The 11,242-nt window shown below is 42.9% G+C and overlaps 1 protein-coding gene across 3 annotated transcripts; it reads left to right on the top strand.

The window, feature by feature from the left end:
• Positions 1 to 1,438: 1,438 nt before the first annotated feature.
• On the top strand, positions 1,439 to 9,601 carry NMD3 (NMD3 ribosome export adaptor). 3 transcript variants are annotated; one of them, XM_051781867.1, is made up of 15 exons: positions 1,439 to 1,526; positions 1,816 to 1,950; positions 2,527 to 2,623; positions 3,244 to 3,324; positions 3,597 to 3,725; positions 4,255 to 4,345; positions 4,509 to 4,587; positions 4,899 to 4,995; positions 5,243 to 5,360; positions 5,975 to 6,120; positions 6,692 to 6,804; positions 7,468 to 7,540; positions 7,824 to 7,930; positions 8,212 to 8,282; positions 8,675 to 9,601. In XM_051781867.1, exons 1-15 carry the CDS (start codon positions 1,486 to 1,488, stop codon positions 8,806 to 8,808), a joined length of 1,512 nt encoding a protein of 503 aa, XP_051637827.1. In that variant the 5' UTR covers positions 1,439 to 1,485; the 3' UTR covers positions 8,809 to 9,601. The 3 variants fall into 3 exon arrangements, with proteins under 3 accessions (XP_051637827.1, XP_051637826.1, XP_051637825.1); XM_051781866.1 differs by having other exon boundaries at positions 1,469 to 1,596; XM_051781865.1 differs by lacking the exon at positions 1,439 to 1,526 and adding an exon at positions 1,595 to 1,666.
• Positions 9,602 to 11,242: the final 1,641 nt, after the last annotated feature.

Below are 11,242 nucleotides of genomic sequence, written 5' to 3'. Positions count from 1 at the left end.
GTTTTCTCTGTCACAAATGGTGACCCACAAACAAACCTTGGTATCACAAAATCATGGAATCACACAAAGGTTTGGGTTGGAAAGCACCTTAAAGATCATCTCCATCCAACCCCTTGCCGTGGCAGTTCCTCTTTTCCAAAGGGTTGTTATGGTACACCAGGAATGAAATCTAATTCAATCAACTCCTTCTAAATCCAAATATTTTTGTACTGGAGACAAGCATCAAGCATCAAGTTTACTGGAAAGTAAACTCATAAAAATCCTAAAATTCTTTGCTAAGAACTGGCATCAGGAAAAACAAGTCAGTAGATGAACTGACATCAGGATAACATCCTGTTATTCCACTATTGAAACTGCATCTTCCATTTGGAAATTTGCAGGTGCCAGTGGGTTCTGGGAGTAGTTTCACATCCTAAAAGTAAATTAAATTATAATTATCATAGTTTAATCCTTCAGAAATTAGTGACAGGATGAGGACTCTTATTTATGCTTCCTAATGATTTCAAATCAAGACTGAACCCCAGCTGGAATGTTTGTTTCTTCATTTACAAGCATCTGCACCAACACATAACCTATTGTATATAATCTAAAATCTGTGTTTTCAGGAAAAAAAAAATATGTGATTTTATTGCTCAGATATAGGAGGACTAAACAAAGGGAGAAGTTCAGGAACTTTGGGGTTTATCCATTTCTACAAGAAATACATTTCTACGATAGCATGCCTATTCTAAATTTAATTCTGAAACTAGAGGCTTTTTTTTTTTTCAAAGAGGGTGACTCTTTTTCAAACGATTTGCAATTTTCTTTTCAAAATCAATACCGAAAGTAATATGAATTTAATGCCCAAACATCCCTATTCCTACTCTTTCCACCGAAGTTGGAAATTCTTTTCAAAAAGCACCTGGAGTAGCATTTGGAGACACTCAGCCACAGCCGAAAAACAGGTCAGAAAACAATAAAAATGCTTGATAATAGTATTTATTAAAGGTAAATTAGCAGCATCCCTTAAAGCATTAATTAGGTGCAAAGGAGCAGCTCCTCAGGCACAACTCAAAATTCACGCCAATTCCAGTGGGGATTTGCGGGTGTGAAAACACACGAGAAAAATGAGGGGAAAAAAATACAACTTCACATTTCCATGAAAATAAATAAATAAATAAATAAATAAATAAAGAATCAGGACACCGATCCTTGTGGCAGGGGTGGAACAGGCGGAGCCGCCGCCGCTGTGCCCTCGGCCGCCATTTGCCGCTGCGGCAGCGGCGGGGGGGGGGGAGGGGTGGATTTTTAATGAAAAGTGAATTATTGTTTGGAAGAATCGCTGATTAAAATGTTATTCCCGTTAAAATGCGGAAGGGAACGGGAGGCGCCAAGCCGGCATTCCCTCACGGCTCCCTCAGCCCGCCCCTCCCGAGAGGCCGAACCGGCGCCGCCGCCTCCGCCCCTTCCTGTCCCGGCCGGCAGCGCGGCCGCGTGTGAGGGGCCATGGAGTACCTGGGGCCGGCACAGCCCTCACAGGGACACATGTGAGGGGATATGGGGGGATATGGGGGCCATGGAGTACCTGGGGCCGGCACAGCCCTCACAGGGACACATGTGAGGGGATATGGGGGGATATGGGGGCCATGGAGTACCTGGGGCCGGCACAGCCCTCACAGGGACACATGTGAGGGGATATGGGGGATACGGGGGCCATGGAGTACCTGGGGCCGGCACAGCCCTCACAGGGACACACGTGAGGGGATGAGGGGCTGGGGGGGCACCCCGGTTATATGTTGGTGACTGACTGTCCTTCCCCCCCTCCCTGTGTTCCAGCCTGTGCTGCCAGTGCGGGGTGCCCATCCCGCCCAACCCGGCCAACATGTGCGTGGGCTGCCTGCGGGCACAGGTGGACATCACCGAGGGCATCCCCAAGCAGGGCACCGTCCACTTCTGCAAACAGTGTGAAAGGTGAGGTATCTGATCATCCTCTCCCCTCCTCCAGCCTCCCCCCGACCTTCCCTCCAATCCCACAGGCTTTGGGTCTCGTGGGATGTGCCAGCACCTCCTTGTGTGTATTTATGTATGTGAGGGTGCTGGTGTGTGGGGTCTGGATGATTTAAGTGGTGAGTTTGTGGTACTTGAAATAAAGTGGGGAAATCGGTGGGGATGGCAGTAAAATGTGCTTGTAATGTGTCAGTCTCAGGGTGTAGAGAGCAAAAGAGCACAGCTCTGGTGAGAAGGCTCAGGGAGGACCTTCTTATTCCCGAAAATTCCCTGATGGGAGGGTGGAGCCGGGTGAGGGTCAGGCTCTGCTCCCAGGGAACAAGGGACAGAATGAGGGGAAACAGCCTCAAATTGCACCAGGGGCGGTTTAGGGAAAACATCTTCGTGGAAAGGGCTGTCCAGCCCTGGCACAGCTGCCCATGGCAGGGGTGGATCCCCATCCCTGGAGGGATTTAAAAGCCACATGGATTTGGCACTTGGGGATGGGAGTTAGTGCTGGGAAATGGTTGGACTCGATGATCTTAGAACTGTTTTCCACAGGTATCTCCAGCCTCCAGGAACCTGGATCCAGTGCTCCTTGGAATCAAGAGAGCTTCTTGCTTTGTGCCTGAAAAAAATCAAAGCTTCCCTGAGCAAGGTAAGCAGCTGATCCCGTGGGTATTTCATAGAGTGTTGGTACTGCATAAAGTCCAGCAAACTTGTGCAGGATTCTGTCCTTCTGGAGGAGCTGTTTGGACTGTGTAGAGTTTATCAACATTTTTAAAATTGTTTATACAACACTTGTTCTCACTGGTTTGTGGCAATATGAAAGAGGGTTGCAGAGGTCTATATGTAGATTAAATCAACAGTCACAGGTTTAAGTTGAATAAAGCATCTCTTAGGGTGAGAGTATTATGAGAGGAAAATATTTGAAATAGTGTTTTAGGCAAAGAATTGATTTTTACCACACTCCTGAACGTTTGTATTGGATCATTGCCTTATTGAGCTTGTTGCTGCTGGGTTAGTACTTAAATATAGACAATATTATTAACCATTTTACTATCAAAATTCATAATTTCCTGGCATCCAGAGATGTTGAATAGTATATTCAGTTACTCTGGTGTGACAGACCGTGGTTTTATCACCTTTATTTTAGGTAGATCAACCTCCGTGTTCTACCCAAGCATTATTAATTAGATTTAGGATATTAATATGTATATTTTCAATTAAAGTAGTTGGAGCTGGTTGTGCTGAGCTCTTGTCCTTTCCCACGGGCAGGTCCGGCTGATTGATGCAGGTTTCATTTGGACAGAACCACATTCCAAGAGGCTGAAGCTGAAGCTGACTGTTCAGAAGGAGGTAACTGGAGCACAAGATTCTCCTTGTGATTTTTGAAAAGCTTTTTTATGGCAAAAAACAGGATTTTGTTATTGTTCTGAGATTTCATCCTGCCTAAATTTCATCATTAAAATGCCAGTCGTCGCAGTTGGAGGAAGGTTATTGTCTGTTCCAGTAAAGTTAGGAAAATACTGCTGTTATTTGTGCCCCAAATATATGTCTGTCACATATTTTATTGTATTGACAGTCTTGACAGGACTAATGAGGAAGCCTTGAACACTTTTGTCTTTCAGGTGATAAATGGAGCAGTTCTGCAGCAGGTGTTTGTGGTGGAATACGTTGTCCAGTCTCAGATGTGTGAAGACTGTCACAGGATTGAAGCCAAGGATTTCTGGAAAGCTGTAGTGCAAGTCAGACAAAAGGTGGGGGCAAACTGAATTTCCATTTGATTGTGGCAGAACAATCAGGCAAAGAGCTGGGTGATTTTTCTGGATTTCTCAGAAAAAGATGGACTCACAGACAGCCACAGGGTGTCTTCAGGGTTGTTGTTTTTTTCTTACTGATCTTAATTGAGAAAAACTTTCTGCTGCCCAGTATTATTAACATATTCTTTTTTAAATGATACTGACAGGAGGATCTTTTGCAAATTGCTAAATATCCTTCTGTATTTTAAGATAGTTTAGAAACAGTGGGACAAATTGTTCATAAAGATTCAAATCTTTAAAGGAAATCGTTTTTCTAGCCACCAGTTACACAAAAATGAGAAACGGAAGCTTTAAGTAATTTGGTATAAGTAGAGCACTCTAAAATCTTTCTGGTTACTTGGTTTTGGCTTTGGATGTCCCTTCTCCAGATGATCTCTCCATATAAATGTTTATTCTCCAGAGATACTGCATTTGCACTAGATGGTTCTGAAATAAGCTGGATAGTTTTACCTTTGCTTGGTTTTAGACTCTGCACAAGAAGACTTTCTACTATTTGGAGCAGCTGATTTTAAAGCACAAGCTCCATCAAAATACACTTCGCATCAAGGAAATCCACGGTGAGTGAGGTGGTTGGGTGGCCTTGAGGTGGAATAAAGTGGTTTTAGGATGGGTGGTTTTATGTGGATGTGCTGGCAGCTCTGTGCAGATAAGCAGCAGATCACTTAACCCGTGGATTGTCCTTGAAATAGCTTTATTCATCATATTTTCTTCGCTTTTCAGATGGCCTGGATTTTTATTACTCTTCAAAGCAACAGGCCCAGAAGATGGTGGACTTTCTTCAGTGTACAGTTCCATCTAGGTAAAGCATTTCAATTTATTGCCTTGAGTGCTCAAAAGCTTTTGGGAAGTGTCTTTTATCCTTCATTTTTAAATAATTTTGTAAGTGAAAGTGTAAGGAACCTGTATTTTAGCTGAGACAAAATTTCTTCTGCAGAGGTCCCGTGTTTCCCACTTAACCCTTGTAAAACTCACCTCACGCATTTTTCTATTTCCTTAATATTTGTGTTGGTTGAACATGTATTTTTGTTGCTGTTTTTTGTGCTGATTATCTCCTGTAATTCAGGTAATATCCTTCTGGCTGCCTGAAGGCTCTGTTTTTATGTTTTATAGATCAAAATCGTCCCAACGTTTGATCTCACATGACATTCACAGTAATGTCTACAACTACAAAAGCACTTTCTCTGTGGAAATCGTTCCAATATGCAAGGTACCTTCTCTCTGCCTCATCTTCAGGGTGTTGTGTGAAGTGGGAACAGTTTGGATTTGGTGATGGAGGCCTGATTGTGGTTTTTGGGGAGTGGGGAGGGATCTGCATGGGAAATGCAGAAGTTACTGGGTGATACTGGCTAGAAAACTGAAAACACAAAGTTTAAAATTTGTATTTGAGAATTTTCTCAAGACTTGGTTAAAAGTGAAGGCAGTAGGGGTGTAAATTATCTTCTCTTTGTTTCCAGGACAATGTTGTGTGTCTGTCACCAAAACTGGCACAGAGCCTGGGGAACATGGGCCAGATCTGTGTGTGCATTCGAGTGACAAGTGCCATCCACCTCATCGACCCCAGAACTCTGCAGAGTGAGTGTTGGGCTCTTCTCTGCACTGTGGCAACAGCTGATTTTTCTGGCATGGTTACTTTTCATTTATTTCCACAAAATCTCGTGTATTTTTGGACCTTAATGTTGTAAATTTGTCCATACAGTAGAAATGTAATAGTGAACTAAGACATTGCTCTCCAAGCTTGATTTTTTTTTTTTTATCCCATAAGATCCCAGGCAAAATGTGCAGGTTTAGTGTTAAATTCATGGATGTTCTCTGTCTCTGTAAGCACTTGCATTTCACTTAGGTGGCATCTAGTTTTTCTCTGGATTAAGTTTGTAGCCACTTTAGTATTAAAAGTTCTGTGCTTTGATCAATGGGAGCTTGACCAGCAGAACCCCTTTGATAAGGATGGATCCAGGAGAGTAATTCCTGTGAACAAAAGATCTGTGGATAAAGGGTCTGTGCTTCAGGCACGGGAGGTGTGATTTGGCTGGCACAGATCTGCTGCCCTTGTAGCACAAGGTGGCACTGTGGGTCATACCCTAAATATTTAATGAATGAACAAAATGTGTTTGGCAGCTGCCTTAATTTTGCTAAACAGTTCCTTTTTCCCAAGAAATTCTCTCCCTCGTTGGTGGGGTTTTTTCCAGTTGCTGAAGTGGATGGGAATACCTACTGGCGCCACCCTTTCAACAGCTTGTTCCACCCCAAGCAGCTGGAGGAGTTCATCATCATGGACATCAACAGGGTCCACGAGAAGAAAAAAGGTGCTGGGGCAGGTGCAAGGTCGAACAAGGTCGGAATTTTCTGTTTGATTCATGTTTTAGGACTCCTGTTCCCCTTCCCTCAGCTGAATTGATCTTCTGAATTGTTCTGCCTTGCACAGTGCTGTTCTTTTTGCCACTGGCAAAAGCTCTTCTTGGGATCATTTTCAGAAATTCTTCTCTGTTGGAGAGCTTAAATTCTGCCTTTTGTTATCATTATGGAAATGATTTTCTACAAGCTTTGCAGCTCTTTAATTATTGAATTGGCTTTGTGGAAGTAAATAAGCATTTCCTTTTGATCAGAATTAATGTATCTTTTTCTCAGTCGAAAGCTGGATGTGGTTGAAAGTCATGAAATTAAAAAAAAGCCACCAAAACACATTACAGAAATAGCCTTTCAGGAATTCCTGTTGGAAGGGGTTGGAATGTCCATTTCCTTGCTTTTGTAAGGATGAGAAATGAGGAGTAGCAATGGATACGTGGGATGTTTGGTGTAGAAACACAAGTTTCATTCCAAATGTACTTTAAAGCAGTGATGCAGCAGTGCAGATGTTTTCATTAAGCAGTGATTGATTCCAATAATTTGATTTTTCCTTCCCCAAGCACACTCTGGCCGAGGCCTGGGTCCGGAAAACCTCGGAGCTGGACACAGATCATCAGTACTTCTGCTGCACACACCTGGGGCACATCCTGAACCCTGGGGACCTTGTCTTGGGGTCTGTACTCTTTCTTGACCTTTATTAAATGATTAGTTAATGACTGAATTCTTCAGATTCGCTGGAAAGTTGAACTGGTCTGATTTCTAAATGGAATCAGCGAAAGGGATGGAGTCATGAAGAGCTGGTCCTAATCCAGGAAATCTTTAGTCTAGAAAAAATCATCTTGTGTTAGCAATGAGAGAGCTGAAGTATTGCCTTTAGAGTGCAGGTTGGAATAACAAGTTGGACATAAATAAGTGGGAAGGATTTATAAAACACCAACAGAGTTTATTTGTGTGGTAGCAAGTGTCATACACAGCGAGGAAACAAGTGACATTTTTGTAGGATTAGGCAAATCAGGTGATTCTCAAACAGGCTTAAACATGAATGTTTCTGGAGCTGTCGTGAGCCCAACAGAACCTCCATGGATGTTGCAGTTTGGGGTCAGGAGGTTGGGAAGTGCCACTGGACAGAATTTGGGAACAGCAACTGCTCCGAGCTGTTCCTGGTTGTGACAGCTGCAATATTGATGTGGATTTTTGTTTGGACTTCATCTGGAAACATTTCTCTTTCTTAGGAGCTGTAACTTACACTGTGCTGCCCTTTAATGCAAACATGATCCACTGAGTTCAGTTTTGTGGATTTATATAAAATACATTAAACCAGCCATTTTTGTTTTAGGTTCGACTTGGCCAACTGCAACTTAAATGACGAGTTTGCCAACAAAATGAACCCACACAATATTCCTGATGTGGTAAGAAAATTCCTTTCTCTGCACAGAGTTCTCTGCTCTTCCCAGGGCTAGTGAGGACTATGATTTTAGAGGGAATACTCCCCAGTGCCTAAAGGAAGAGGGGATATTAACAGCAAAATTGGAACAGCGTCGGATTTAAGAATTAGTTTCTTGAATTTTTGAGCGCCCATTCTCCTGATTTGAGCTGCCCAAGTGCAGACCTGGGAGCTGGTTTGGATTTTGGGAGTGTTTTCCAGCAGCACTGCAGGGTGAGTGTGTAAATAGGGGCTGGTTTTCCCTGCAGGTGCTGATCAAGAAGAGCTACGACCGCAGCAAACGGCAGCGGCGCCGGAACTGGAAGCTGAAGGAGCTGGAGAGGGACAGGGAAGCCCCGGATACAGATGATGAAAGGTTCAGTATCTGCCTGGGTTTGCCCAGTGACAGCTGATACAGCAGCAGCACGGTCTAAATAACCTCCAACTGAGTAGAAAACAATGAGGCAATGAGAGTTAAACTAATTAAAATGAGTTGGAAATTAATAGGTGGTTAAAAAAAGGCAGAAAGAGTGAGTTGGAAATGTGGGAATGCTCTCAAAAAGCAGGTCTGGTGGGGCTTTGATTCTTTGGGTTTATTTTATAAATTTGCATGAATCCAGAGGAGAAGTGAGTAAAGACATTCCACATCTTTCACAGGCAATACCAGGACTTCCTGGAAGATCTGGAAGAGGATGAAGCCATAAGGAAGAATGTCAACATTTACAGAAGTAAGGCTTTTTCATCTGCTTAATTCAACTGTAGATCCTGGCTGGTTGAGGGGAAATATTTTTCCTGAAGTTGTGTATTTGCATTCTCTGAACTACTCCTGAATAGAGAAATATATTTCACAGGTGTATTTGCCCTGCACTGCTGATGGTTTTTGTTTCCTTGCCTCTGAGAGGGAAAAACATATTTTCTCCCACTGCTGGGTGAAGGATTTGATACATAATTCATGTTTTTCCACGAGGGGAATTGCCATGGGATTGTTGGTTTTTAGGAGGTTGTTGGTTTTGTGATTTGTTTGTTGGTTTGGTTTTTTTCTCCTTCCTTCTCTGGGGTTGGTTTGGGGTTTGTTTTCTTTGCTTAACTGTTGTTTGGGGGTTTTTCTGTGTGTTTTTAGATGCAGATATTCCAGTGGAGAGTGACACAGATGAGGATGGGCCCCCCAGGATCAGCCTGGCTGAAATGCTGGAGGATCTCCATATTTCTGAGGATGCCACTGGTGGGGAGGGAGCAGAAATGCTGACAGAATAACAGGAAACCATCACTAAACATTTCAAACTGATCTCAAGATCGTGAAAAGGAGCAGAATCCCCTCTGTACCCTGAAATATAATGGTCCTGAATTAACTTTTTATAGATAATATTCCAGAGAATCAGCAATCCGAGTTCAATTTTGCTGCAAGCATTGCAATGTAATTCCAGAAGTTCCTCCCATCCCTGAGAGCTCTTTCCTTGCAACTTCTGCAGTGTAAAGGGCAGCTGACTGACTTGGGGATTATCCATTGGAATTCTGGAGGCAACTGAGAAGGAAGAATGTCCAGAGGGAGAGATTTTATTCCAGTTTGGTGGATTTTTAGGTAGAGTGCCTACCTATTCTTACTGCTTGAATTTCTTACATGGGGAGAATTTTCCCTGTCTCTTTGGCACAGTGGTTTGAAGCCTTTTATGATATTGGTAGATTGTTCCATGTATTAATATTTTGGGGAAGCTCAGGCCTGTAGTTCCTGTTCCCTTGGGAAGGGAACTCCAAATACCCACAAAAAACTCCCTGCAAAGCCCTCAATCAGAAAATTCTGTGGAGTGTTATGAATATTGTACTATACCCATGCCTGTGTCAGTGGATTAAAAGCAATATGCACAGTGTATAATTAATAAATAAATCAGCTATGAACTCTTAAAAACCTCTACAAGTATTTTTGGTCCATCTTTTTTTTTTTTTAGTTTGCTTTAAAACCAAATTTCACTCTGCAAGCCCAGAGGGGACAGAAGTGTGGGGGGAGGATGTCACAGACTTGAAATCATCTGGTTTTATTTCCTTTTGCTGCACAGAGGTGCTTCAACAGAAGTTTTACTAAGAATTTCTGTGAACATACATTTGATTTAACTCTGTAAATACAATAAAGTGTCCAGTACAGTTTGTGTCACCCTGAATAATAATTTCCTGTTGCTGGCAGGTGAAGAGGGAATCAGAAAAGCTGGATTTAAACTTTTCCTTCCTCTCCAAAGTTTTCCCTCAGGAGTTTTGGCTGTGGTGCTGTACTTTGAAATACTGTGAAATTTGTGCCAAATGACTCAAAGCACACCTGTGTGGGTTTTGGGAGGTTCCAGTCTGAGGGAAAGACTTGTTGTTGAGATGCTGATCGGGTGGGGATTTCTAATAGAATCAGTGTTATTTTGATCTCTTTTACTCTTGGAAGTAGCTTAAATATAGGGAATTACAGGGGAATATTGCATCATAAATTTTTCCTTCAAGAATTTAGCCCAATATATGAATTTCTTCCTTTTGCTTGGTTGGGGTTTGGCATTATTTCAGTGGGTACCACTGAGAAAAGCCTGGCTCCTTCTTCCATACTGTTTCCAGATGGATACAATCCCACCATGGCAGGCACTTGCCCATTCTCCTGTAAAAGTTTCCACAGAAAAACCGGGATGTGCCTGTGATGAGCAGGATAATCCACCTGATGTCACTGTTCCCTCACATGCACGGCCCCAGCCAGGCTGCAGCTGTCTGAGGAAAAGGTGGCTAAAAACCCTGGGGAAACTCTATGCCCCTGCAGTTCCTAATAATTTAAGCTTAAAAAACCCCACCAACCTAAGGAAAAATAAGACAAAAGCTGCTTAGATCTGATGTTAAAGGACTTCATTCCAGTAAACTGCTCCTTCTTGTGGCAGATCCATCCCAGCTCACACCTTGCCAGGGTTCTTTATTTTAGTTCCATCTCCCAGAGCAGTTCAATGTAGGAGGGAGACTCATGGGGTGGGTTCAGGGGGGATCTGCTGTCAGAATTTACCACTTTTTTTCTGTATTTAGGATGGAAACCTGGTTAAGACACGTCAGAAACAGGAAATGAAGCTTCAAACTTATCAGGGTTTCGTTCCCTGACAAACCCAAAAGCGTGATGGTAAAGAAAGAGAACTCCTTTGATTTAAATATTCAGATTTATAAAATGAAACCACTTTGCAGGACACAAATCCACAACTAATGGACCTTTTCCTGTCCACCAGGAGAATGTTTCAGCTGTGCCAAGGGCTGAAAAGACTCGAAAGACTATTTTAAAGTCCTCTGTGCTCAGTGACAAGACAGAAGGGAACTCTTTCAGCTGTGAATTATTTGGCAGGTTGTTTGTGCACCAGTTAGTCAAGGAGGCTGCAAGGATTATAATTAACACCTGTGTTATTAATTTGGCTCTTCCTTAATTCCTGCCTGTTTGTAGGGCAGATCTGAGATAAGAGAGGCTGCAGTTTTTACCCCAGAGCTCTGCTGAGGTGAAGTTATGCTGATTTATGAGAGCCTGACAGAGTAGGAATGCAGCAGGAGAGGAAACCCTCAGAGTTGTTTGAAGTCCTGGGTTTGGTTTAGGCTTTTCCTTAAAAGCTGAATGATCTTGGTGAAAATAATCCACAGCTGGGTCCTTTAGGAGGCTGGAATCCCAACCTGGCTCCACCCTCCTGGCAGGGAGTTGTAG

This window comes from Manacus candei, unplaced genomic scaffold, assembly GCF_025592945.1.
Source record: "Manacus candei isolate 608988 ecotype Guabito, Panama unplaced genomic scaffold, ASM2559294v1 h1tg000015l, whole genome shotgun sequence".
Lineage (NCBI taxonomy): Eukaryota > Metazoa > Chordata > Aves > Passeriformes > Pipridae > Manacus > Manacus candei.
This window is presented reverse-complemented; position numbering and strand designations above follow the sequence as displayed.